The 27051-nt window shown below is 37.8% G+C and overlaps 1 protein-coding gene and 1 long non-coding RNA gene across 2 annotated transcripts in view; one reads left to right on the forward strand and one right to left on the reverse strand.

Annotated features, from left to right (window-relative positions):
- The window catches only part of Adcy1 (adenylate cyclase 1), a 153748-nt gene that overhangs the window by 108608 nt on the left and 18089 nt on the right, over positions 1 to 27051 (forward strand). The window contains exons 15-16 of the mRNA XM_047560293.1: positions 24512 to 24628; positions 26467 to 26613. Coding sequence (XP_047416249.1) covers positions 24512 to 24628; positions 26467 to 26613 — 264 coding nt within the window. The remainder of the gene's footprint in view (positions 1 to 24511; positions 24629 to 26466; positions 26614 to 27051) is intronic.
- On the reverse strand, positions 223 to 5410 carry LOC124990346 (uncharacterized). Its single transcript, XR_007109750.1, has 2 exons — positions 5186 to 5410; positions 223 to 375 (listed from the first exon to the last, which is right to left on the reverse strand). It is a non-coding gene; the product is annotated as an uncharacterized LOC124990346 (long non-coding RNA).

Genomic DNA, 27051 nt, shown 5'->3' on the forward strand with positions numbered 1-27051 from the left:
GTGGGCCCAGTTTCTGGAATTATTCCCTTAACCTCATGTTTCCACCACTCACCTATGTCTGTCCCCTATCAGGGTGACTTACCTGAGATACCAGGTCCTTAAAGGGTGACTTAGGAGGGTAAGAGCCAAAATATTGCTGTTTTTATTCCTTAGGTCTTTTATTTCTTTGGTTACCCAGCATGTCTTGGGTTTTGAACACACAGAAACCCATTTCCACTAGCCTTGAAGAGGGAGTAATGAGTTTTAATTTTTACAATTATACCTTCCATTTAATTGAGGTATTAGTACTGGAATCAGCATCATATCTTGTCTGCTTTGTACGTGATGACTTCTTATCTCAAATTAAGTCAGCTTATTCTGTTAGAAATTGTACTTCTGCAAAACACCAGCAGACAAAGTTTTACAAGGAAAATACAAAACAAGCAAAAACATATTTAGTTTGTATAAGAGCTCTGAATCAAGAAACATTTTTACTAACACTAGTGTAGCTTTGATATCTGTTTAGCTTCTGTAAAGAATTCATAGTCAGCTCAATCACATATAAAATCTTTTACAAATTCTATTTCTTTTTTAAAACCCTGTTACAGTGTTTAAATACCTTTTACCCAAAACCTTTATGTAGTTTACCCAAACCCTTATGTAGTTTCGCAATGTATTTCTTTCTATTTTGGGATGACAGTAATCTTTACAACACAAATTTATCCTTTTGGACAGGACTTTAAATGAGTTTAATTTTAGCCTACTTTGGGGCCATCCTAAAGTGGAATAGGGCAAGAGGCAGAACCTTATCTCTGGTGGGGGTGGCCTTTTGACAAAGCTTAGTGTTTTACATTTGAGGCTAATCTTTGCCCCTTTCTAAATATTGTATTTAGGTATAGAAGAAAAGTAGTTCTCCTATATTGTTCCATTTCAATATGAGTTAACATAATAATATTACATCTGAAACATCAATCAAACAGAAAGGCTAAGAGAACTCTTTAATTTCCTTCCTTTGTGGAAAAAGGCAGCAAAGCATTTCCATAATCCACATTTTGCTACTCTTTAAACAAATCAGGCCCTCATAATTATGATTAAAAAATACATTTAAATACATTTAAATTCCCATCCCAGGGTAATATAATTCCCCATATATCACTTATTTATTACATTTTTACCCAGTTAAAACACATTAAATGACATGAATAAATCTCCATCTAAATTTTCTCTTTTTATATAAGAAAAAAAAAAAAAGGCTATCCTACTAACAGATTTTAGTTTGGAGACCATGCCAAAAGTTTCATTGACTGTTTTATATGTTTCAAGTACAGATACAATGTATATTGTATTGAATCAAGCACTTATTAATTTGCCTGTATTATTAAGCTTACATAGCTTTAATTCTACAAACTTTTACATAATATTTAGGCAAAGGTCCGACAAATGTATTTAGCCCTCAGATGTATACATATCTCCAGTTGCATATATTTAGGGTATCAAATATACTGTTATAACCTAAAATAGCAGTTGTTTATTTAACCAGAGTTATAAGGCAATCATTTAAAAGACTTTAAACAGGTACTTAAAAGAACCCTAATTCTTCTACAACTTAGTTTCCCTAAGTAGTAATAACCTAATAGATGCAAGAAATTATCTTGATAAATAAGAGCAGATCAATGTTTTAACAAACTCACATTGTTTTAAACATAATAGAATTAGATTCTGTTTTTATGTCAGTACATAAGATTTTGACTCTAGAAAAACCCATAAATGATTTTAATGAATTGGTTTAATTATAGACAACTAAACCAAACATAAAATTTTCCTAAGATTTGTTTTCCACAAACCTTATACAACTTACTCAGACTCTAAACAACTTGTTTATATCCTTAGTTTTGTCCTGTCTTGCTTTTTCCCATCTTTAAATTTAGGACAGAAATATTACTTAACCATACAAAATACTTTCTCATCCAGAAACACTTCCTTTTACTTCTAATTTTTCTAAAATAAGTCCCCATACCTATTACTTCTTGATCTCTTCTATTTGCTTAGTCTTTTTTTTTTTTTGCCTTAAGTTTATATTCTAGGACAATCCTTATAAAAATTTTAAACTTAGATTTCTCCTTTTTCCCTCAATGTGATGAAATACTTTATGCTTTCTGTAGTATTTTAATCAAAACACAACTGAAATTATTTGTATTTTTGCATATAGAATTACATCTGTGTTAATTAGAATTTTAATTCTTTATAACATTAGTGAAGACCCAGAAACAAAGCAATCTTGAACTGTTGTTTCATATAACAACAATTTATAAAAACACTTTATGTAGACTCAAATATATACTTTTTCTTAAAGAATTTAAGAGAACAAGAGTACTTATATTTATATTTAGCAATTGATTGAATTGTTCAATATTTTAACTTATAAGTGACTCAGATGGTTTCTTTTACAAACATTTATAAATGCTTATCCCTTCTATATCAAACCTAATGTACATCCCCTGGCTGCCTTTTTTTTTTTTTTGAACTGGTTATTGAACCCAGGGGAGCTTTATCACTGAGCTACATCCCCAGTTCTTTTTAAGACAGTGACTCACTAAGTTGCCCAGGACCATGCTACATTGCTGAGACTGACTTTGAGCTTTCAATTCTCCTGCCTTAGCCTTTCAAGATGCTGGTAGGTAATACTGGTTGGTAATACTGGAAATAAGGATCCAGTCCTCATTCCCTAGGTATTGAAGATTGAACACCAGAGAAACCCCGAAACAAATGTAGAAAGCAAGTTTTATTTAAGAAAGAGACAGAACAGAGAGTGGAGAAAAAGAGAGAGAGGAGAGAAGTTGGGGCCCAGAGTTGGGTGCCCCTGAGAGGGGTTGTGTGGTGCCTTTTATAGATGGCAGATTTCCTCTCCCTTCAGAGCAACCTAGGTGGTAATCATTAGCAACTCCTTATCCTCGGAAGATTCCCTGGAGGTGTTAGCAATCCATTTCCTTTCCTCATCTTTCTGACCCCCTGTCATTTACTATCTACTTGTCCTTTACCTCTGTCTCACCTGGATTACAGGTCTGAACCACCACACCCAGCAAATTTACCCATTTTTTAAAACAACTTTTTTTCTCATTATCCATAAAAACCAAAACATTAGACAAATGTAGTTAACATTTAGGCATTTTTCCTGTCCTCCCAAAATAAAAGCAATTGACATTGCACTTTAAACACCTTAGCAGAGAAGAACAGAATTGCAAATGTCTAGTAACCTAGGCAAAAAAAAAAAGGTGTATTCATCGTTTTAAAGATATCTTTACTTCTGTCTAACCAACAAATTTATCAAAGATTTATTTAAGTCACATGAACTAAAGCATTTTGATTCATATCCTTTAAAAATGTATGAGAGTTCATTTATTTATTAGCCAATTTGGTACTAAGGAGACACAACACATAATACAAACATGCATAAAAATTACAGAAAACAGCGCACGCCTGTAATCCCAGTTGCTCGGGAGGCTGAGGCAGGAGGATTGTGAGTTCAAAGCCAGCCTTAGCAAAGGTGAGGTGCTAAGCAACTCAGTGAGACTCTGTCTCTAAATAAAATACAAAATAGGGCTGAGGATGTGGCTCAGTGGTTGAGTGCCCCTGAGTTCAATCCCTATTACCCCAAGGAAACAAAATTACAGAAAACAAAGATTTCATAGCTTTCATTTAGAGTCATCATTTGTCATTTGTTTTTTTTAACTGATCTGTTGATATAGTCCGAAAACATCCTTGATCTCACATTTGAACTTCCAAAGATATAATTTAGTTGAAACAAAGCAGAAAATTTATGTCTCAAAGACATAAATCTTAGTCCAAACATTATTGAAAAGACAAAGGCAAAGGCCTAGTGAAAGAGTGTTTAAGAGTGAGACCTGTCTGGCAGGGCTTATGCTAATCTTTACCTATTTTAAGAACTAATTAATAGAGGGAGGAACCCTTACATGTGGAAATTTCTTTTTTAAAGGGTTAGAAAAATCCTATTTTGGAGAGCTATCTAGCTGATAAGTCAACTTGTTTTCTAGTCAGATGCAAGGTAAAGGGAACTTTCTATATTCACCTAACCTGGCAAAACCTCCTTTGAGCTTCCTGAAACTTTCTTCCTGTTTTATCACAGGTTTCAGCCAATTTAGAAAGAATTTGCTTTAAATTTTAAAACATTTCCCATTATATCAGAATTCAGAATTGCTGGTCAAAAATTTGTATGTATTTTACTTTTTTGTTTTATTGCACAAGGATGATAGTGCACAGGAAAACCAATTTAGGGGACTGAGGATGTAGCTAAGTGGTAACCTGCTGGCCTGACATGCTTGAGGTTCTGGGTTCAATCCCCAGCACCCCCCCACTCCCACACATACACAAATGGGAATAGTAAATGTTCTACATTTCTTAAGTACTTGCAAGTTGAGGCACTGTAACCATCAAACATAAAACCAGTTGGAGTACCAAATGGGATTTTCCTCCAAACACTATATTCCCTTGGACTTCTTTCCTGTTTTAGTGGAGGTGCCCCTTCTCCCAAAATTGTTAACCTTCTGATATAACTGGTGAACTTGGATTTTGGACTAAAAGGTGCAAGGTTGCAAAGATTAGGAGAAAGAGACAAAAAAGCTAAAAGGTAAATCTACACAATGTAGTGGAAGAATACAAAGACCAAATGCTAACAGACGAAGGTTCTGAAACAAAGGATATCCAAATTAGCCAACTCAGAATCAACAACTCTCAACCAAAGTGTATATTTCCAGTAGGGACTATGACTGCCAACCATCACATTTTTGTTTTAATCCCTTTATCAAGTCAGTCATTATGAACACAGACTAACTGACAGAAGAACACATGAAATAATTACATTAAACCAGAGTTCATCTTCAGGTACATAGGCCATGCTGTACTACCATAGATTAAACAGACAAAATTCTTCTTAGGAGGCAGGGGAACAGAATTAGTGCATTCTATTCTTATGCAAATTACAAAAGAGATCTTCCCCAAACCAACCTGACTTCTTTGTGTGCCTCCTTCCCTGTTAATTGGCACCACAGACTTATAGAATCTAGACTTCTCTGTCAGACAAACATCAGAATCCCATAATGGTTCAAAAGAACCCAAATTGCTCAAAAGACCCCCAAACACAAGGACAAGGAAGGGCAAGACCAAATTTGCATTGCTGGGCAGAACTTACCAGGGGTCAGACTTTGGAGCCCATAGAGTCCAACAAGTTCATTTTTCTGTTTCACCAAATGATGGTAAAAAGAGGAGCTGATGGCATCCTGAAGTGGAAAGGAAAGGAGAGGAACCCCCCCACTGCCCATACCAGTGAACATAATTTGGGCAGTTACACGGGTCCTTCTTTGTCTGCCCTCTTCGTTCTGGGTAAGCAAACTGCAGCTGGCTAATGCCCGAACAGTATGCTTTCTCCTGGCAAGGCACGTCAAAGCTATTACCAAAGTCCTCCGCCAGGGACCTGACTCTGGGCATCCAATAAATCAAATCCGGTACTCATCCCAAACACCAAACAAACAGAAACGGTAATGGTGAACCAAACAGAAACGGTAATGGTGAAAATCGTGAAAGGAACTTTCATCAGTGTAGCTGGCTATACCAGGAAGACAAGGGACCCATGTGCTTAGCCCAGTCTTCCTGATTACTTCTTTAAACCAAAAATCATGAAGTGTTTTCTTTAGTTAGGGATTTCCCAGAGATATTGCAGTTGTTGACTTCAAATTTTATTATACTATGGTCAAAGAATACACTTTGTATGATTTGAATTATTTTAAATTTCTTGAGACTTGCTACATAAGCCATATTCCATGAGCTCTTGAAGAGAATGTGTATTTGATCACTATTGGATGCTGTATTTTATAAGTTTCAATTAAGTTGACCTGGTTGATAATGTCCTTACTGATTTTCTTTTTAGTTATTTTATCAGTTTATTTTAGAAGGTTCTTGGAATCTCCAGCTGTACTTGTGGGTAGAACTTCTGAACAGTTCTCTCAGCTTTTGCTTCATATGTTTTGATGATCTGTTATTAGCTACTTAAATTTTTGCCCTTTTATCACCCTTAAGCATCACAGGGAAAAAAAATAACTTTTTTCCCCCAGGTAATTTTTTTGGCTCTATAGTCTACTTTGTCTGTTCTTAATGTAAGTGATCCCATTTTCATATTCTTTTTTCCAGCATTTTACTTTTAAACTATCTTTTAATTTAAAGTACATTCCTTCTAAGTAATATATGATTGAGTCTTATTTTTATCCAATTGATAAATCTCTACCTTTTAATTGTTAAGGCCATTTACAGTGTAATTTTTGACATTGTTGAATTTTAACCTACCATCTTACCTACCATTATTTTTTTTCCTGTTCTTTCTTTCCTTGTTTCTCTTTTTCTGCCTGTTTTGAGTTAATTATTTTCATTATCCATTTAATCTTTATTTTTTCTTATTAGCTATACCTTTTTATTGCATTGTTTTCTTGGGGACTTACCATAGTCTACCTTCAAATGATATACTATCTCACACATCATGTAAGAACCTTAAAATGTGTCTACATTAGATTGTTTGTGTTCCCCCACAAAGTCCATGTTGAAATTCTAACCCCTAATTTGATGGCATTAGAAGGCGCGATACTAACTCATGAGGGCGGAGCCCTACTGAATGTCATAACTGCCCTTGCAAAAGAACTCTCTTATCCTCTTTCTGCCATACGAAGAGAACAAAGAGAAGATGACCATCTGCAACCAGGAAGCAGGTTCTTGTTAAAACCCAGCCATTCTGGTGCCCTGAGACTTCATAGCCTTCAGAGCTGGGAGAAATGTTTGTTCTTCAAGCAATCCTGTCTAAGATAATTTATAAGTTATAGCATCCTGAACTGGTTGAAACCATGTCCATTTCTTCCATCTTAAGGTTTTGCAGTTTTCATTATCAATTTATTTTATTTGTACATATATTATAAACCCCAAAATACATAGTTATTGATAGGAAATCATGAGCAATCATATTTTATTATTCTTATTTTGTTTATAGCAGCTTTATTTGTAATTGCCAAAACCTGAAAGTTCCCGAGGTGTCCTTTAGTAGATGAATGAATGCATAAACTCTGGTACATCTTGAAAATGAAATATTACTCAGAACTAAAAAGAAATGAATCCTTGAAGATATGGGGAGACCTTAAATAAATATTTCAGACCATCTGAAAGGCTGCATGTGATATGCTTCCAAATATTTGGCATTCTAGAAAAGGTAAAGCTTATGAGGACAGTAAGAAGATCTGACTTACAGAGGATGGGGAGAGGGAGAAATAGGTGGAGCATGAGAGCTTATTAGGGCAGTGAAACTATTCTGCATGATGATTCATCTAATCAAACATTGGATACATCTAATCAAACATTGGTCAGTGACAGGCATAGTGGCATATACCCATAATACCAGGTATTGAAGGTTGAGGCAGAAGGATTGCAAATTCAAGATTGGCCTCAGCAACTTTATTTTTGGTACTGGGTGTTGAACTCAGAGGTGCTCTATCACTGAGCTATATGCTTAGTCTTTTGTATTTTTAGATAGCATCTCACTCAGTTGCTTAGGCTGACCTCAAACTTGTATTCCTCTTGCCTTTGCCTCCCCCAATTGCTGGGATTGCAGGTGTGCACCACTGCACCTGGCCAACCTCAGCAACTTAATGAGACCCTCTGTCAAAATAAAAAATAAAAAGAACTGTGGATATAGCTCAATGGTAGAGTACCCTTGGGTCCAATCCTCAGTATTGAAAAAAAAAAATAAGACTTAGTTAATAATATACCAATATTGACTTATCAGTTGTAACAAATGTACCACACTAACAGAAGATGTTAATATTAAAACCAGGCATGGTGGCACACATCTGTGATCCCAACAACTTAGGAGGCTGAGGCAAGATTGGAAGATCAAGACTGGCTTCAGCAATTTAGCAACATCCAGTCTTAAAATAAAAAAAGAAAAAGGGTTAGGAATATAGCTTAGTGGTAGAACACCCCTGGGTTCAATTTCCAGTACAAAAAAATAAATAAATAAAAATAAATAAAATCAATATTAAAAGCAACAACTGGGGAAGAAGTATATGGGACTCTCTTTGATGAGTAATTATATTTTAGAGATATTTAATTAGTTTTTAACTTACCCACATAGTTATGATTTCTGATGCTTTTCACTCTTCTGTGTACCTCTAGATTTCCATCTATTTGAATGACTTGCTTTAACATATCTTTCAGGTCTGTTGGTGATTAATTTTTTTCAGCGTTTGATGTCTGAAAAAACTTTTATTTTACCATCATGGTTGAAAGATTTTTTGTTGGGACTAGACAACAAAATTAACTGGTAGTCAATGATGTTTTTCTTTTAATTTTTTAAATCATTTTTTTATTTTAACAGATTGCATTTTGATTCATTGTACACAAATGGGGTATATCTTTTCATTTCTGTGGTTGTGCACGATGTAGATTCAAACCATTCGTGTAATCATACATGTACATAGGGTAATGATGTTTGTCTCATTCCACCATTTTTGATCTTTCATTTCAGTGCTTTAAAGATATTCCTGCCATCTTCTGTCTGGTGTTGTTTCCAATGAGAAATCTGCTGCCATCTGCACCTGTTTCTCTATGTCTAATGTGTGTGTGTTTTTTTAACCTGATTTTGAAAGGATTTATCACTGATTTTAAGTGGCTGTGATGTACTTGATGTAGTTTTTTCATATTTCTTATATTGGGATTTGTTGATCTGGGATCTGTGGTTTTACAGTTCCATAAAATTTGGGAAAATCTTAGCCATCATTTCTTCCAGTATTTTTATTTCCATCTCTCCCCACTTTCTATCTCTCTCCTTCTTCAGGAACATCACTTACACATGTACTGGCTTCTTGAAGTTGCCCCACACTTCACTAGTGTTCTGTTCATTTTTTTGTTGTTTTTCCTTTTTCTCTGTTTATTTTTGGTGGTTTTTACAACTATGTCTTCAAGTTTACTAATATTTTCTACTGAACTGTCTAATCTAATGTTAGTCCCACCCAGTGCATTTTTTTCATCTTTCAGCTTTCTAGAAGTTATAGTTGAGTCTTTCATATCTTTGATGTCTGTACTTACTATGGTTTCTCTACCTTCTTGAATGTATGGAATACATTCATAGTAACTGTTTTAGTATCTTTGTCTATCTAATCCTATCCACTATAACCAAGTTAATATTGGTTTATTTTCTTATTATGAATTGCCCTTTTTTGCTTCTTTGCATATGTTAATTTTTAAGGGGATATCTTATTTTTTTTGAGTGCCAGATATTCTTGTGTTCCTCAAATTATTCTTGATCCTTTTTTGGGGACCCAGATAAGTTACGTGGCAACATTTTGATTTTTTTAGGGTCTTGCTTTTAATGTTCATTAGGAAGAACTTGAAGAACATTTATTCCAGGACACATTTTGCCCACTGTGGAGGCAAAACTCTTTTCAGTATTCTGCCTTATGGGGTAGTGAATTATGAGTTTCCCATTTTTTCAGCAGGGTTAGGAACTGTATTTAGCATTGTGTGAACTTTGGGGGTTGTTCCTGCAATTTGTTGGTTGATTTCCCCCCCAGTCCATTCTGATCAGTACTCAAGTGAAGACTTAAAGGAACCCTTTACAGGTCTCCTCAGAGTTCCCTCTCCTCTTTGATATCCTTCCTGTGAACTCAGGCTGCCTTGGGCTCCCTAGGCTCCCAGATTAGTCAATATTGGGAGACTGCCTTCTGCCACAGGCTCCATATGAGCTTCTTCTATAAACAATCTGGAAACTGACCGGACCCACTCTGCCAAGAGAGAAGTGGAGCTGATCTGAACAGTAGGTAGCAGGCTTAGATGAGAGAGGAATATATAGAGAGAATAGCCAGTGATCATAGTAGCAGGACTTGACAGATCTAAAGTGTAGAGCTGGGTAAGGAGCAAACAATGATGCTGAACAATTGGAGATGGGGGAGGCTAAGTGTACAGATCAGAAATATCTACATAACAATCAGCTTGCCCCCTAGGGTAAATAGTATGTATAAAGTCTTATGCATTATCTGGAGAAATTGTTAGTGAGATGCATACATTTTTTTAACCCCTGGTGTAGCCATGCAAAGTCATCTTTTCTGGCAGGGAACCAAAACCCTCTCTCAATGCCACTTTCTCCTTTACCTTAATTGGTCATTTCCTTTTATGTTCCTGGTCTTGGGATTTGAGGAGGATATGTGGCTGGGACCTGTCATCAAAATGACTCTTCTGAGGTTCAGAATTCAAGCTCACTATAACAACTGAATTGCTGGAACAACTGGACAGGATAAAAAACTGAATGAGAATTTTGTGTTTGAAACACAGTTCTTTGCAAGCATAGGGCAGAACAAACAGCTTAGCAGCAGCTCCCAGAGAGAGGTGTAGAGAGCTAGTTAGCTGGGAGCTGGGCATTTGGTTAAAGAACTGCTTCAGGCCGGTGCCCTTCCTGTGAAAGAACTTGGCCACAACCCAACCTGCTAGGACACCCAGCCAGTGAGAGACCATCAAAGCAGTCACAGATAGGAGGGGTAGCTGAAGGAATCAAGGTGGTACTCTGAGCAAGGGAATTTCAGCCCTCCAGCCCTGACACAGTGGTCTTTGGCAGACTAAGAACAGAACAAGGACCTTCGGGCAAAAGATCCAGAATTTCACTCAACAACAGGGGAGTTCTTTAACAGCTTGAGTGTTTGAGATTGGATGAGGCAGACTTGTATAGTAGTGAATTTTGGATCTCCTTAAGCTACTCAAGGAAAAGTGGATAATGATTCAAGATGGTGGAGATTATTTCACCAACCCCATGGAAGTTGAAATGACATCTCGAACTGCTTCTTAACATAAGTGATCTTAGACCTGTATATCAGGCTTGCCCTGGAGAAGTCAGCACTTCCCAATATGTATTCATGATGCTATAATGAAGAACCATCTTGAGGAGGTCACATGTGAGCTTGCTGCTTTGGAAAAGCAAAATTCCCTACATTTTTCTGTCCCCAGGAACCTGCAACAAACATTAGTACACTCTCAGTGGATTCTCAATTGAGATTTGTTTTGGCTCTTGGAAGTGCCACTGAGACAAAACTGTGGGAAACGCTTTGCAGTGGGAAACCAATCGTGACGCAGAAGGGAGCAGAACTTGCTTTCCCCTTTAAAGACCAGTGGTGCTGGTAGCCATCTGAAGCTATTCTGGGGGACTAAGCACACATGTGTTATTATGCATGGGAGCTGGGTCTCAGAAGGCTGGAGTTGTGGGCATTGGATTTTACAATGATTAATGTACCCCCTGAATAAGTGGGGAGTTGCTTTGCCCTCTGAGTGGCCTTCTCAAGAGGCACCAGAGAGGTAGATGTGATACAGTGCTCAGCATCAGCCCAGTTCTTGAAGTGTACTGAGTTAATCTTTCTTGAGTAAATTTCTGCCATGGGAAGTTTGAATTCCATAGTGCCTTGTACTGAAATGCATGGCAGCTGAGAACTGTTCCAACTGGCTCCAATCCCAATCTACTGTTACCCTTCATCTGTCAAGAAACACAAAAGAAAGAAGGGGTGAATAATCCCTAGTCTTTGTTTTCTCCAAGGGGTGCATAGCATAAGCAGACAAGGAAGGAAGTATGTTCAACACACATAGGAAGCATCAAACTCTTGCCCACACAATCACATTAGTGGATACAATATTTCATTTTATTTTCAGACTTTTTTTTTAATGTTTTGGTTGTTTGGTTTCTGTAATGTGTGTGTTTCTTTTTTCCTTTTTCTTTACTCTCTTTTCTTTTTAAGATTCACATTTTTTTCTTTTTTTTTAATTTTTGCTTTTACTTTCTTCCTTTATCCTGCTTTTTCTCTTTTTGAATATTATTTTACTTTCCCATTTTTCCCCTCTTTAATTTTATTTCTATCTTTTCTTAATTTTTAAGTTCATTTTATATTATTTTTGCCCCCTACCATTCCTGTTGTTGATTTTGTAGTTTTTACTTTATTTCTCTAACTGATTTTATTTTATTTATTGTTATTTGATTTGTTTTCCTCTATATGTTTCTGGGGATCAAGCTCAACACCTTCAGCATGTTGGATAGATGCTCTACTACTGTGCCACACTCCCAGTCCATATAAGAAAGATTTCACCTTATGCTACCCAGAACCCAGCTCTGTTCTAACTAGTTGTATACTTCAACTTAAAGAATAAGGGATATAAAAGCTGCTAGCTGGTGCCCAGTCTCCAATGTCCCACTCCTGGATATTCTGGTGTCTATTCTGGTAGCCTGAGCTACCAGAGGGACCCCACTGTTATAAGACCTACTGAGGAAGCAGGACCCTAAGAATGTGACATAGTACATGTGTGAAAGCCCACTAATCATAGAGAAGCCATGATAAAAAATAAGTCTATTTGGAATTAAATTCCACACTACACCACAAACTGATAGCCCAAGGCACATTGTTAAGAGAAGGCTATTTCCAAAGAAGACCCTCACATAAAAGTGGAAGAGATATCCCGACAGGTGCACAAATTTCAACATGAAACTACGAGAACATAATAAAAGAAGGCAAATCATGTCTCCAAAAGTTCATAAGTCTCCAGTAAGTAATTTCAAAGATATTGAAGTGGATAAGATGTCAAATAATTCAAAGGAATGATGCTACTAAAAATCTTCAGCAAATCCAAAGGACAAATAAACAACTGAATGAATTAAGAAGGAAAATGAAGGATGTGGAAGAGCAATTTAATAGAGATTCTAAAAAGAACCAAATAAATCTGGAAAATGAAAAGCTCAGTAAGACAAATTAAAAACTCAGTGAAAAGCCTCACCAGTAGACTAAATCAAGACTTGAAGATAAGGTTGATGAATTATCACATTCAGACAGTAACACCAAAAAAAAAAAAAAAAAAAAGCTGAATAAAGCATAAAAGACCTATGGGGCATGATAAAAGACCAAATGTGTGAATCATAAATGTAGACTAAGGAGCAGAGATATAGGCTAAAGCCATAAAAGGCTATTAATTGCAATAAAAACAGAAAATTTTACAAATCTTGGGAAAGGTGGACATCAGGGTATGGAAGGTATTTAGGACTCCACATAGAGAAGACCAGTAGAGAACTTATCCACATAATATTGTAACTAAACTGCTAAAAGTACAGAAAAAAGAAAGAATATTGAATGCTTCAAGAGAGAAGCATGAAGGCATTTATAAAGACAAATCCATCAGAATAACAGATTTCTGAGCAGAAACTCTAAAGGTCAGGAGGGCATGGAATGTGTTTTGAGTCCTGAAAGAAAATAATAGCCAACCTAGATCACTAGATCCAGCAAAGTTATCCTTCACGATTCAAGAATAAATAAGGACTTTCCAAGATAATTATTAACTAAAGGAATTCATAACCACTTATCCAGTATTACAGAAAACACATAAAGGAATCCTGTACACAGAAAAGAAGCAAGATAAATACTATCATGAGGACACAGGAAAGAATAAATCTCACTAGAATAGTAAACAAGAACTAGAAAGACTAAAACATTATTCAGTAAACCCTAACATTTCTAAGATGAATAAGAGAGAAAGAAATGATAGATCAGTTGAAACAACCAAAATAAAAATGAAAAAATTGATAGCAATTGATACATATTGTTCAGTAATAACCCTGGATATAAATGGTCTTAATTCTCCAAATAAAGATGTAGATTGTATGATTGGTTTGAAAAACAAGACCCAATGATCTGTTGCCTGAAACTCCCCTCCCTTGCAAAGACACACACAGCCTGAAAGTGGAAAAATTGAAAAAGATATTACAAGCAAATGGAATCTGAAAGTAAGCAGTAGTAGTCATACTTATATCTGACAAAACAGACTTTAAGCCAAAATCAGTCAGAAAAGACAAAGAAGGTTACTACATATTGACAAAGGGAGTGATCCATCAAGAAAACATAATAATTGTAAATGTGTATGTGCTGAATGTTGGAGGATCTAATTTTATAAAACATACTATTGGGCATAAAAGAGAGAAATACAATCATAGTGGGTGACTTCAATGCACTGTTCTCACCAATAGATCATCAAGGTCAAAAAGTAAAATCAACAAAGAAACATTGGAGTTAAACTATGCTATGGATAAAACAGACTTAATGGACATTGTCAGAATATTCTGTTCAGCAGCTGTAGAAGACATATTTTTTTATCAGCTTATGGAGCTTTTTCTAAAACATTATATTTTAGGCCTACAACAAATCTTAATAAATCCAAAATAAATGAAATTCTTGCATCTTATCAGAGACAAGAATGAAACTAGAAATCAATGGCAAGAGAAACTATATAAACACTTGAAGACTGAACAACACATTTTTGAACAAAGGGTGAGTCTTCGAAGAAATCAGGGGAGAGAATTTAAAAATTCCTAGAATCAAATGAAAATGAAAACACAATATACCAGAGTCTGTGAAACACAGAGAAAGCAATACTAAGAGGGATGTTTGTAGCCATGAATGACAACTTTAAAAAACTTACAGACTTAAATAAATAACCTGATGGTATATCTCAAGGTCTTAGAAAAACAAGAATAAAGCAGACCTAAAATCAGTAGAAGGAAAGAAATAATAAAGACCAAAGTTGAATTAAAGGAAATTAGACTAAAAGAACAATACAAAGAATCAGTGAAACAGAGTTGGTTAACAGATCAACAAACCCTTAGCCAAATTAACCAAAAGAAAGAAGACCTACATAAAATTAGCTATGAAAATGAAGATGTTAAAACCAATAACTCTGAAACACAAATGTTCAGTAGGGACTATTTTTAAAAAACGATATTTCAATAAAATGGAAAATATGGACAAATTTCTGAACATGTCTGATTTTCCAACATTGAACCAAAATGATATAGAAAATGTAAAAAGAAAAATAACATGCAGGGAAATTGAAGTAATAATAAAAAGTCTTCCAACAAACAAAAATGCAGGTGATCCACGACTGAATTTTGCTAGACTTTTAAAGAAGTAATACTGGTGCTTCTTAAATTGCTCTATTAAATAGAAAGGGAAGAAATCCTTCCAGACTCTTTCTACAAAGCCAGTATTACCCTGCTGCTAAAACCAAATAAGAACAAAATGAAGAAAATAAAAGCAAAAACAAACAAACAAAAAAAAAACAATTGTAAGCCAGTTGACACATACCTGTAATTCCAGTGAGTCAGGAGGCTGAAGCAAGAGGATTCCAAATTCAAGACCAGCCTCAGCAAGTTAGTGAGACCCTGAATAATTTTGTGGGATTCTGTATCAAAATTAAAAAAACTCCTGGGTTCAATCCCCAGTAGAAAAAATAAGGAAAGAAAAGGAAAAAAAAAAAAAAAAAAAAAAACTTTAGACCAATATCCTTGACAAATACACATGTAAAAACCTAGATATATTATTTATAAATTGAATTTAAAAACACATTAAAAATCATACACCATGATCAAGTTGCTTTCATTCCAGGGGTGCAAGAATGGTTCAACATATTCAAATCCATTAATGTAATAGAACATAAAATAGAATCAAGGACAAAAATCACATGATAATCTCAGTAGATGCATAAAACGTATTTGGCAAAATTCAACAACACTTTTTGATTAAAAAACAAACACCTGAAGAAACTACAAACAAAGATCATATCTTAACACAATAAAAGCTGTGTACAACAAACCCCATAGCCCAAATCATCCTGAATGTGAAAAAAATGGAATCATTTCCTTTAAAATTATAAATGAGACAAGGTGGTCTACTCTCACTATTTTATTCAGTGTTGTAGTTGAAATTTTATTCAGAGAATTCAGGCAAGAGAAAGAAACAGAAGTGATACAAATAGGAAAGGAGGGAGTCAAATTATCCCTGTTTACAAATGATATGATTCTAACTTAGAAGATGTTAAAGACTCCACCAAAAGACTCTTAGAATTGATAAATTCAAAATAGCCTCAAAAATATAGAGATAAATCTAACCAAAGAGGTGAAAGACCTCTGATGACATTTATAAAACACCGAAGAAAGAAATTGAAGAAGACACTAGGAGATGGAAAGACTTCCCATGTTCATGGATTGGAAGAATTAATATTGTTAAAATGGCCACATCATGAAAAGCAATAAAACAGATTTAATGCAAAGCCCATGAAACTACCAAAGACTTTCTTCACAGAACTAAGGGAAAGAATCATAAAATTCATATAGAAGCATAAGACAAAAGCAATCATGAGCAAAGAGCAATCAATACCTGGTTTCACAATATATACAGAGCCATAGTTATAAAATCAGCATGATATTGCCAAAAAAACAGACATGTAGACCGATGGAACAGATTAGAGGACCCAGAATTAAACCCATATATCTAGAACCATCTGATTTTCAACAAAGGTGCCCAAAATATATACTGGAGACAAGAGAGGCTCTACAAATTGTGCTGTGCTGGGGAAACTGCATATCCCATGTAGAAGCTTGAGACTTAACTAATATCTGTCATGGTGAACAAAAACCAACTCAAAATGAAATAAGACTTTAATATAAGATCTGAAACTTTGAAACTACTAGAGGAAAACATAGGAGAAACACTTCAGGATATTGGCACAAACCACAAAGTCCTAAATAGGCCTCCAGTAGCTCAGGAAATAAAAATAAGAACTGACAAATGGGGATTACATCAATTAAAAATATGCACATAAAAAACAATTAACAGTGAAAAGACCATCTAAAGAATGGGAGAAATTTTTGCCAGCTATTCATAGGACAGGATTAATATTTAGAATATACAAATAACTCAAAAGAGTTAGCAAAAAGTGATCTAATCAATAAGTGGAGAAGTGAGCTAGACACTTCTCAAAATAAGTACAGATCTCCAATCTATATACATATATGTGTATATGTATGTATATGGGATTCTGTATCGAAATTTAAAAAATTAAAGAAAAAGGAGATGGGGATATAGCTCTGTGGTAAAGCACTCCTGGGTTCAATCCCCAGTAGAAATAAATAAGGAAAGAAAAGGAAAAAAACTCTAGACCAATATCCTTGATGAATACATGTGTGAAAAGCTAGATATAACACTTGTAAATTGAACTTAAAAACACAGTAAAATTATACACAACATATGTATGTATGAAAAAAATACTCAACATCTTAGCCATCAGGGAAATGAAAATAAAAAATTTATTGAGATTCTATCTCACCCCAGACAGAATAGCTATTACCAAAAAAACAAAAAAATAACAAACACTGGCAAGGATATGGAAGAAGATGAACTCTGTACACTGTTCATGGGAATGTAAATTAGAACAGCTACTATGGAAATCAGTATGGAGGTGTCTCAAAAAACTAAAAGTAGAACTACCACATGATCCAGCTCTATCACTCCTGGGTATTTACCTGAAGGAAATGAAGTCAGCATACCACAGAGACACCTGTGCACTCATGTTTATAGAAGCACAATTCACAATAGCCATGATATGGTATCAGTCTAGTTGCCTGTAAACAGATGAATGGCTAAAAAAAAAAAATGTGGTATACATACACAGTGAAGTTTTATTCAGATATAAGAATGAAATTGTGTCATTTGCAGGAAAAACAACACAACTGGAGGTTATCATGTTAAGCATAATTGCCAGACACAAAATGATAAGTATTGCATGTATTTTCTCATATGTGTTAGATAAAAAAAATAAAAAGATGACCTGAAAGTAGAAGACTAGAGAAGGGTTAAGGGAGCCAATGGAGAGAGAGGGAAGGAAGAGTGCCAGAAATGACAATAGGGATAGTTGATATGAACAAAGTGCCATATGTACCATATGTGTGGAAATGTCACAATGAAACACATTAATTTGTACAGTTAATATGGTGAAATGATTATAATAAAAATAAATAATAATACCTCTTGAAATGCTATTATTTGAGGGAAAACCCCTTCAGATCAGACCTGGAATGAGTCAGACAGAGGTAGAGAATGCATGATCACGCTTGCAGGGGACATGGGAGAGTGGGAGACTGGTGGAGTAGAAGCCTGTTAGGGACCTAACTGTATAGAGGGTGACAAGGGAAAAGGAGGGAGGTTCCCAAAGTGTGGCCCTCTTTAGAGCTGCTCTTAGAACCCAGTATTCTGAGGGTCAGACTGGTTCGTGTTGCAGTGAGACCTGCAGGATGTCAGGAGGATAAATGAGCAAGGTTTACAGGTCATCAAGGGGACCTCATCAAAACCATAGTTCTCCAGGAGCCATGCTGGCAGACAGTGGAGCTTCCTTAGCTCTTTTCAGCACAGAAAGAGGGGGTAGAGTCCAGGGCCACTGCTGAGGACTCTAGCCCAGAAGCAGAGCGTGGTCCCAGTCTCCCTCATCTTCAGGGGGTGTGCTTATGTGACTCTGTCATTCCTGGAAGTCAGTGGGGGAACGTTAGGAATGTCTACTCCAGAGCCTTCAGGGAAGAAGGAAAGCCACCAGCATCTGTTCAAGGTGGACTCTTCACGTTTTAGCCTTCCTGACTTAAGGGGTGGGTGTTGCTCTAGGCATGTGCACCCCATGTCGCCTGCCTGGTCTGTGCCACTCTGGTCTTAAGAAAACTACCCTAAGATTTCATCTCACCCCAATTAGAAAGGCGATTATCAAGAACACAAGCAACAATAGGTGTTGGCGAGGATGTGGTGAAAAAGGAACACTCATACATTGCTGGTGGGGTTGCAAATTAGTGCAGTCACGCTGGAAAGCAGTGTGGAGATTCCTCAGAAAGCTTGGAATGGAAACACCATTTGACCCAGCTATCCCACTCCTTGGCCTATACCCAAAGGACTTAAAATCAGCATACTACAGAGATACAGCCACATCAATGTTCACTGCTGCTCAATTCACCATAGCCAGATTGTGGAACCAACCTAGATGCCCATCAGTTGATGAATGGATAAAGAAACTGTGGCATATTTATACAATGGAATATTACTCCGCAATGAAGAATGATAAAATTATGGCATTTGTAGGCAAATGGTCGAAATTGGAGAATATCATGCTAAGTGAGATAAGCCAATCTCAAAAACTAAAGGACGAATGATCTCGCTGATAAGCGGATGAGGACATATAATGGGGGGTGGGAGGGGCTAGCATTAGGTTTAGGGTTAGGTTTAGAGTTAGGCTAAGGAGAGCAGTAAGAATGAAGGAAAGAAGGACTGTGTAGAGGGAAAAGAGGGGTGGGAGGGGTGGGAGGGGTGGGAGGGGTGGGGGGGAGGGGAAAAATATAATAAACATCATTACCCTATGTAAACGTAAAAAAAAAAAAAAAAAAAAAATCTATGTATAGACCACATTGATGTGAAATTGAGGGACCCACTATTGCAAGGACTCACAGCAGTTCTCAAATTTGGAATTGCTACTGAAGGGAGGTTGAGAAATTTCCCAACTTCCCAGCTTCTCCTCCTTCCCACTGACTATTTGTATAGTTATAAATAACACCATAGAATCAGACACTCACAGTAATATGTTCTTTTAGTCCTCAAAATCTACACATCTTTAAAAGAAAAAAAAAAAAAAAAAGACTCGATCCATCCAAGGGGCAATGACACCATGCAGAGATGTGTGCCATCTCTAATTCACATGTTGTGGGCTGTGTGTGGAAAATCAATTATCAAAGGTAACATGAAACAACTCAACCCCAAAGTTAGTAACTATGTTGGGGACTGACGATGCTTGATCTTAGCTGCTCCCTGTGCTTGGGCAAGTTTTTTTCCCTCTCTATACTCTTTCCCCCAAAGAGGTAGTTCTCAGAGCTGGGGGTATCTGCTGGAAAGACACTAGATGCTTTCAGTGGGAGAGGACATCAGAAAGTTCATTTATAGTGATTGTATCTGAACATTAAGAAATGTACTGTCCTAGTATTGAAGAACAAATTGTGTTGATCTCGCTCAGCAAATGTCGTGTGCCCCTTGCAGGAGGGCACAGAGGGAGAATGGGGCCACCATGCAGGGCTGTTCCCTCCTAGGGAACACATTGTTGATTCCAGGTGCTGGACTGGAGGTTGCTGGTCTTGTTTGTTGAACTAAGAACTCTTTGTCTCAGTCCACCAACAAACTGAGTCATTTACAGCACCCATCAATGTCCCAGGGAGTGGACAAGTTAGGCTGTCTGTTGTTTAGCTTGGGTTATTTTTCTAAAATGACAGTGCCTCAGGTGGGGATCTCTGAAATGTTACATCCTAGTCAATAGATGTCCTTGTGAAGAAATTCTAAAATGTAAGCACAAGTGAGAAGGGAAATGCCTTTTGAAAGAAACTATTATCAAGAGAACCTTTTGAGAAGTTGTGAATTTGCATCTGTCATGCGAATCTGTTGCGTGTCACTCACAAGTCTTTAATATACTAGTTTCCTGGCAGGTTGGAAAGTCTTCTAGAGAATTCCAGTGGAATTTGGTTTTGTTAAAAACATAACAGTATAACTTCTGTTTAGTTCATACAAACAACTGGCATGGGGAAGACAGATTTTTCAAGATTCAACAAAAATCTTTGCATCTTTGGGTGGACTAAAATCTATATGATGAGTTAGGAGGGACAGCTACTTAGCTCATAAATCCAGATGTTGACATAGCAAAACTCAGAAGCAGATTGTTTAATCACAATGTAATAAGCCAAGATTTTGTTTTTAATCAAACATTCAATTGCATTGTTATCACTGAAATATTAACACTAACAACAGGGTTTTGGAAAGAGGATAAACATTTCTGTGCCACTAATAAATACAACAAAACCAACCTCCTTCCCTCCTTCCTTCCTTCCTTCCTTCCTTCCTTCCTTCTTCCTTCCTCCCTCCCTCCCTTCCTCCCTTCCTCCCTTCCTTCCCAGGGATTGAACCTAGGGGAGCTTACCCACTGAGCAACATCCCCAGACGATTTTATTTATTTTTTTATTTTGAGGCAGGGTCTAAGTTGCTGAGGCTGGCTTTGAATTTGGGATCCTCCTGCCTCAGCCTCCCAAGCCACTTGGATTACAGGTGGGCAACACAAAACTCCTTCCTCTTTATCTTGCCCTGTAAGAACCTTTCTTTTGTATGTCTTAGAGGGTAACATGCTAACACATAAAAAGGTGCCTCATGGAGAGAAGCACATTTGAAATGTTATATTGACAGGACTGTGAGATGAAAAGACTATCAGAGGCTGGAAAGCAAAGGCCACTGACCTTCGAGTGAGACCGAGAGCAAGACATGAATTTCATGTGAGGCTCGCTGCCTGTGCTTCACCTGAACAGTGAAGGCTTGTTGCAGGCACATGCCCATGTTGCCTTCCAACATAGTCCATGAACCCTGAGACCCTTTCAGAATTGCCCATGGCCACTTCCTACTGTTTACAGATCAGGCTCCAGGCTGTCTGGGCAGCCAGTACACAATTCTGGTCTGACCTGAAGGTTACAGCCCAGGGTTACCTTTTTCATCTCTGCCCACTGCATTCTGCTCTTGCTGAAAAGCAGGATAAACATATCAATGGTGCTGTCTTCATAGGTCCTGCTGATTCACTGACTGTTTTTCCTCAGAAAACACCCAAGGTGGGGTTCTTCCCAGCATGGCGATCCTCCAAACAAAAACTGAACAAACAAACTATAGAATTAAATAATATAATCAATGATGTAGACTTAACTGGACATGTATAGAGTATTTCATCCATCATTGAGCGAATATACTTTATTCTCAGCAGCTCATGGATCCTTCTCCAAAATAGACCATATGCCTATGCCACAAAGAAGCCTTTAGTGAACACACAAAAAATAGAGATACTACTTGTATTCTATCAGACAATAATGGAATGCAATTAGAAATCAATGATAAAATAAAAAAACAAAAACTACTCCTATACCTGGAGACTAAATAATATGCTATTGAATAATGCAATGATAACAGAAGACATCAAGGAGGAAATAAAAAAATTCTTAGAGGTAAACAAGAACAACAACACAACATATCAAAATTTCTGGGACACACTGAAAGCAGTACTAAGAGGAATGTTCATTGCATTGAGCTCATACATTAAAAAAATAAAAAGTCAACAACTAAATGACCTAACATTACATCTCGAAGCCCTAGAAAAAGAACAGATCAACACCAAAAGTAGTAGAACACAGGAAACAATTAAAATCAGTGCTGAAATCATTTTCTGCTATTCTGTAGGCTTTCCTTTCACATTCCTATTTTGATGGCATCCCACTTATTGAGTCTTGTCTTTATTTCTTGAGCTTTAGGGGTCTTTTTAAGAAAATTGGTACCTGCACTTATATGATGGAATATGGACCTCATGTTTTCTTCTAGCAGTTGAAAAGTTTCTGGTCTAATTCCTATGTCTTTGATCCACTTTGATTTGACTTTTGTGCAGGGCAGGGGATAGGGATCTCTAACTTCATGGTTCTACATATGGATATCCAGTTTTCTGAGCACCATTTATTTAAAAGACTGTCTTTTCTCCAACATATATTTTTGGCACCTTTGTCAAGTATCAGATGATTGTAAATATGTGGGTTTATTTCTGTGTCTTCTAGGCTATTGGTTTTTATGTCTATTTTGATGCCAATACCATGCTGTTTTTGTTACTATAGCTCTATAGTATAATTCAAGATACAGTACTGTGATGTCTCCTGCATCACTCTTCTTGCTCAGGATTGCTTTGGCTATTCTGGGTCTCTTCTTCTTCCAAATGAATGTAAAGGCTGTTTTTTCTAGAACTATGAAGAATGTCATTGGTATTTTGGTGGGGATTGCATTGAATCTGTATATTGCTTTTAATAGTATAACCATTTTTCACAGTATTAATTTGGCTTATCCAAGAAGATGGGGGATCTTTCCATCTTCTAAGAACTTAAATTTCTTAAGTGTTGTATAATTTTCATTGTCGAGATCTTTCACTTCCTTGGTCAAATTAATTCCCAAGTATTTTAGTTTTTCCAGGATATTATAAATAAGGTGGTTTCCCTTTCTTTCTCAGCAGAATCACGGTTGTAATAAGGGGAAGCTATTTAATGTCTGAATGATGATCTTGTATTTTTGCTGCTTTGCTGAATTCATTTATCAGCTCTAAATAAGATGGAGTTATTTGATTCTTCTAGATATAGGATCATGTCATCAGCAAACAAATAAAATTTAACTTCTTCTTTTCCTGTTTGTATCCCTTGACTTCCTTTTCTTTCCTGATCACTTTGGCTGATGTTTTGAGGACTATATTGAATAGAAGTGGTAAGAGTGTCTTGTTCCTGATTTTAGAGGAAATGCTTTTAGTTTTTTTCCATCTGGTATGATGCTGAGTTTGGGCTTGTCATAAGTGGCCTTCATGATGTTGAGGTAAATTCCTTTGATCCCTAGCTTCTCCAGCATTTTTAACATGAATGTGTGCTGCATTTTATCAAAGAGGCCTTTTCTGATCATGTAATTCTTGTCCTTAATTCTGTTTATATGGTGAATTACTTTTATGGATTCATTTATGTTTAACCAACCTTGCATCCCCGTAATAAAACCCATTTATCCTTTTTTTGTTTTTTGTTTTTTTTTGGTACCAGGGATTGAACTCAGGGGCACTCGACCACTGAGCCATATCCCCAGCCCTGTTTTGTGTTTTATTTAGAGGCAGGATCTCAGGAAGTTGCTTAGTGCCTTGTCAACGCTGAAGCTGACTTTGAACTCATGATCCTCCTACCTCAGCCTCCCAAGCTGCCACCCTGTGCACCACCGTGCACCATGTGTGTGCCACCGTGCCTGGCAATGGTGTATATCTCTTTTGGATGTGCTTTTGAATGTAGTTTGCTAAAATTTTATTAAGGATTTTTGCATCTATGTTCTTCAGGGATATTGGCATGTAGTTTTTTTATTTATTTTTTTCCTTGATGAGTCTTTGTTTGGTTTTGGTATGGGGTTATATTGACTTCTTAGAATGTATTTGGGAGTGTTCCCTCCATTTCAATTTCATGGAAAAATTTGAGAAGGACTGGTGTTAGTTCTTCTGTAAAGATCTGATATAATGCAGCTAAGAATCCATCTGGTCTTGGGCTTTTCTTTTTTGGAAGACTTTCAATTGCTGTTTTTCAATTTTATTACTTGATATTGATTTGTTTAGGTTTTCTGTATCTTCCTGATTCAATTTAGGCAGGTCATATATGTCTAGAAATTTCTCAGGGGAATTTGGGTGACCTAGGGACGTGTCTACTGTCTGATACTGGGCAAAGCTGACCTGGGTGGTTGCCTGGGGTTGGTGTGAAGTATCTGGTTCCCAGGAATTGGCTGGTGATAGGGCCGAAAGTGAGGGGAGCCATTGTCTGTCCTTTGAAAGTTACAGTGATAGGAGAAGTGATTTATGAATACATCTGTGAATTCCCCAGTTCTATAATCTGCCTCTGGTCCCCATGTCTGGTGGGAGGGAAGGAAAAGCCCTAATGTAGACCATCCATTCACACAGAGTCCAGTGTGGATGATCAGAGAGAAACTGCAATCAGTACGTTAGGGCAGGTGAATGACTGATACTCCCTCCTCATCCCCTTCAGGCAGAAGAGGAGCGAGATGATATGGAGAGGGTAAAGCTGGACAACAAGAGGATACTCTTTAACCTCCTGCCAGCCCACGTTGCACAGCACTTCCTCATGTCCAATCCCCGGAATATGGTGAGCACCTTGGTACATGGGTACCACATTCTGGTCAGTGACTCCTGCTGAAGTCTGCTGGGATCTTTGGGGTGGCAGGGGATCCTGGTGTGCAGGTGGAAATCTGATTTGGACCCACCCTGTGTTTATTCTTCTCTGTTTTAACTGGAAGCCTCCCTGGCAGCAGGGCAGTGATTTAGCAGGCTCAGCTCCTTACTGGGCCACCTTGCCTGTGCCTGAGGGTAGAGATGGTGCTGGGCTGACAGGAAGCTCCTGGGGCCCCAGTTGAAAAGTGTGTTTGATTCAGTTTTCTTCTCCCCTTTGATCATGGAAAAGAATGCAGTATTTATTATACCCAAGGAAAGGAAAATGGGCTTCAGGAAATCATAGATGTGGTTTCTCAAGACCTGAAAATTTCAACTGAGGTTTCCCTTATAACTAAATTTTAGCCAACATATACCTTAAAAAATAGAGCCTGCCTGGCTATGGAGTGATTTGCTTTGTTACATATGCTTGAAACATCTGGAGATTCCTTTTCCCTTCCCTTTGCTCAGTGTATTGGGGTTGTTCAGAACTTCTAACAGCCATAACTGCTGTAGCAATGAGTTGGAACACTAATATAGTAGCAGGTGCTTTAAAAGGCCAAATTAAAAAAAAAAATTGTTGATTGGTCTTCTAAGGTCCTAAAGGCAGAAACGAAACCGCAAGGTTCAGCTTCCATCTGCTTTGGCCTGAAGTAGCTCCAGGTGCTAACTGAGTTTCACAGTCATGTGGTGCAAGGCTTTCCTAAAATTCTTTCTTTTCCTCTGGCTGTCAGGAGTGGCAAGGAGGAGTCAATGAGAGTAAATTTGGTCCCAAATCAATTGGCTTTTGTTTGATGCTGATCACACAATTATTTATAGTTATTCTAACCTGTAGTCACACCAATATCACACATAACTTAATCACTAAATTATTATAAGCCCCAAATAAACAAAACTCACTCCTTACTGAGACCCGTTCCTAAGGTCCACTGCTCTGTGACGTGTCTTGAGTTGAAGGGCAGCGACTCCCAGAGGTCAGTCAGGAAGACAGCTCAGGAGATCTCACTGGGGAACTCCCTCTGGCCAGAGTCCTGATCGGGGGAGGACGGTTGGGAGGTGAAGGAGGGAGGCGAGGTCAAGGCAGGCAGGCTGGGTGGAGATGCACACAGCAAGGCAGCTGTGTGCACACAGTCAAGGCAGGATGCACACGGGCAGCTCCGCTGTCACTTCCACAGGAATGTCTCCGTCACGGTCAGGATGATGGATGGTCCATCAAGCAACAAGCAAGTCAGTGAGTCCCTTTCAGGCTTGGTGCAACACTGGTGTTATTGGTGTAAAACGGGACTGGAGCTAGGCTCATCATGAGTCCTTTTAAATCCTTTTTATTAGACCCTGCCAACCGGTCTTGGTCCGAGGGAAGTTAGTTGTCTTACTCGAGGTCAGTTGCACATGTCTCCAACTTGGGGGCAACGTCAGTCTTATCTTGGGGCAACACCACATCATTATCTATCTCATTACAGCACAGAACACTCAAGTTACTTTTTGCAAGTTACACAGTACAGAGTAAACAAGTTGTTTTTTTGCAAGTTACACAGCACACAGAATGTCACACATTTAACTTTGCTGCTTAAAATGGCCTTCTCACCTTCCTGGCCTCCAGGAGAAAGTGGCACATAGGGGTCTTCCCTCAAGTATGAGTCACATGACCTGAAACCTCTGGAACCCACCAGAGTCTTGTCTGTAAAATAGGCTGGGTCCATGCAGCCTGGACTATCCCTAGCCCAAGTGCTGCTCTGTCTCCCCCTGCCTGACAGGTTGACCCCTCTGCTCTTGCAGGACCTCTACTACCAGTCCTACTCCCAGGTGGGCGTCATGTTTGCCTCCATTCCCAACTTCAATGACTTCTACATCGAGCTGGATGGCAACAACATGGGGGTGGAGTGCCTGCGACTCCTCAACGAGATCATCGCTGACTTTGATGAGGTGAGGTCATGCTGCACTGTCGCTTACATCCCGCTGATTGATTGTCCCTCCACCTAATCAGATTGGGCACAAGTTCACTATGTCATGCTCTCTCTGGATGTGTAGGGAGTAAGCACACATGTCTCCTTTAGGGTCCAGGTCAGCTGTGACAATTAAGAAAGGAGGAACTTACCTAAGATGGGCGACAAGGGCCACTGAGTTGTCAAGGGCTTGGCATCTACAGTGACTGGGGCTGTGCAGCTTCCTCTGCAGAAGGGCAGGCAGTGGGGTACCTGCAGGTCCTTCTCCAGTCAGATACTGTGTCTGCCTGCTGCCCATCTCACCATTCTCTTCGGTGACTGTGAACTCAGCTTCAGGGGCAGGGACGTATCTTGACCATTCCTCCTTGCTGCCTTTTTCAAAGGTAGTCCCGGAACCTATCTGGCACCCAAAAAAAAG

This window comes from Sciurus carolinensis, chromosome 8, assembly GCF_902686445.1.
Source record: "Sciurus carolinensis chromosome 8, mSciCar1.2, whole genome shotgun sequence".
In the NCBI taxonomy this organism is placed as follows: Eukaryota; Metazoa; Chordata; class Mammalia; order Rodentia; family Sciuridae; genus Sciurus; species Sciurus carolinensis.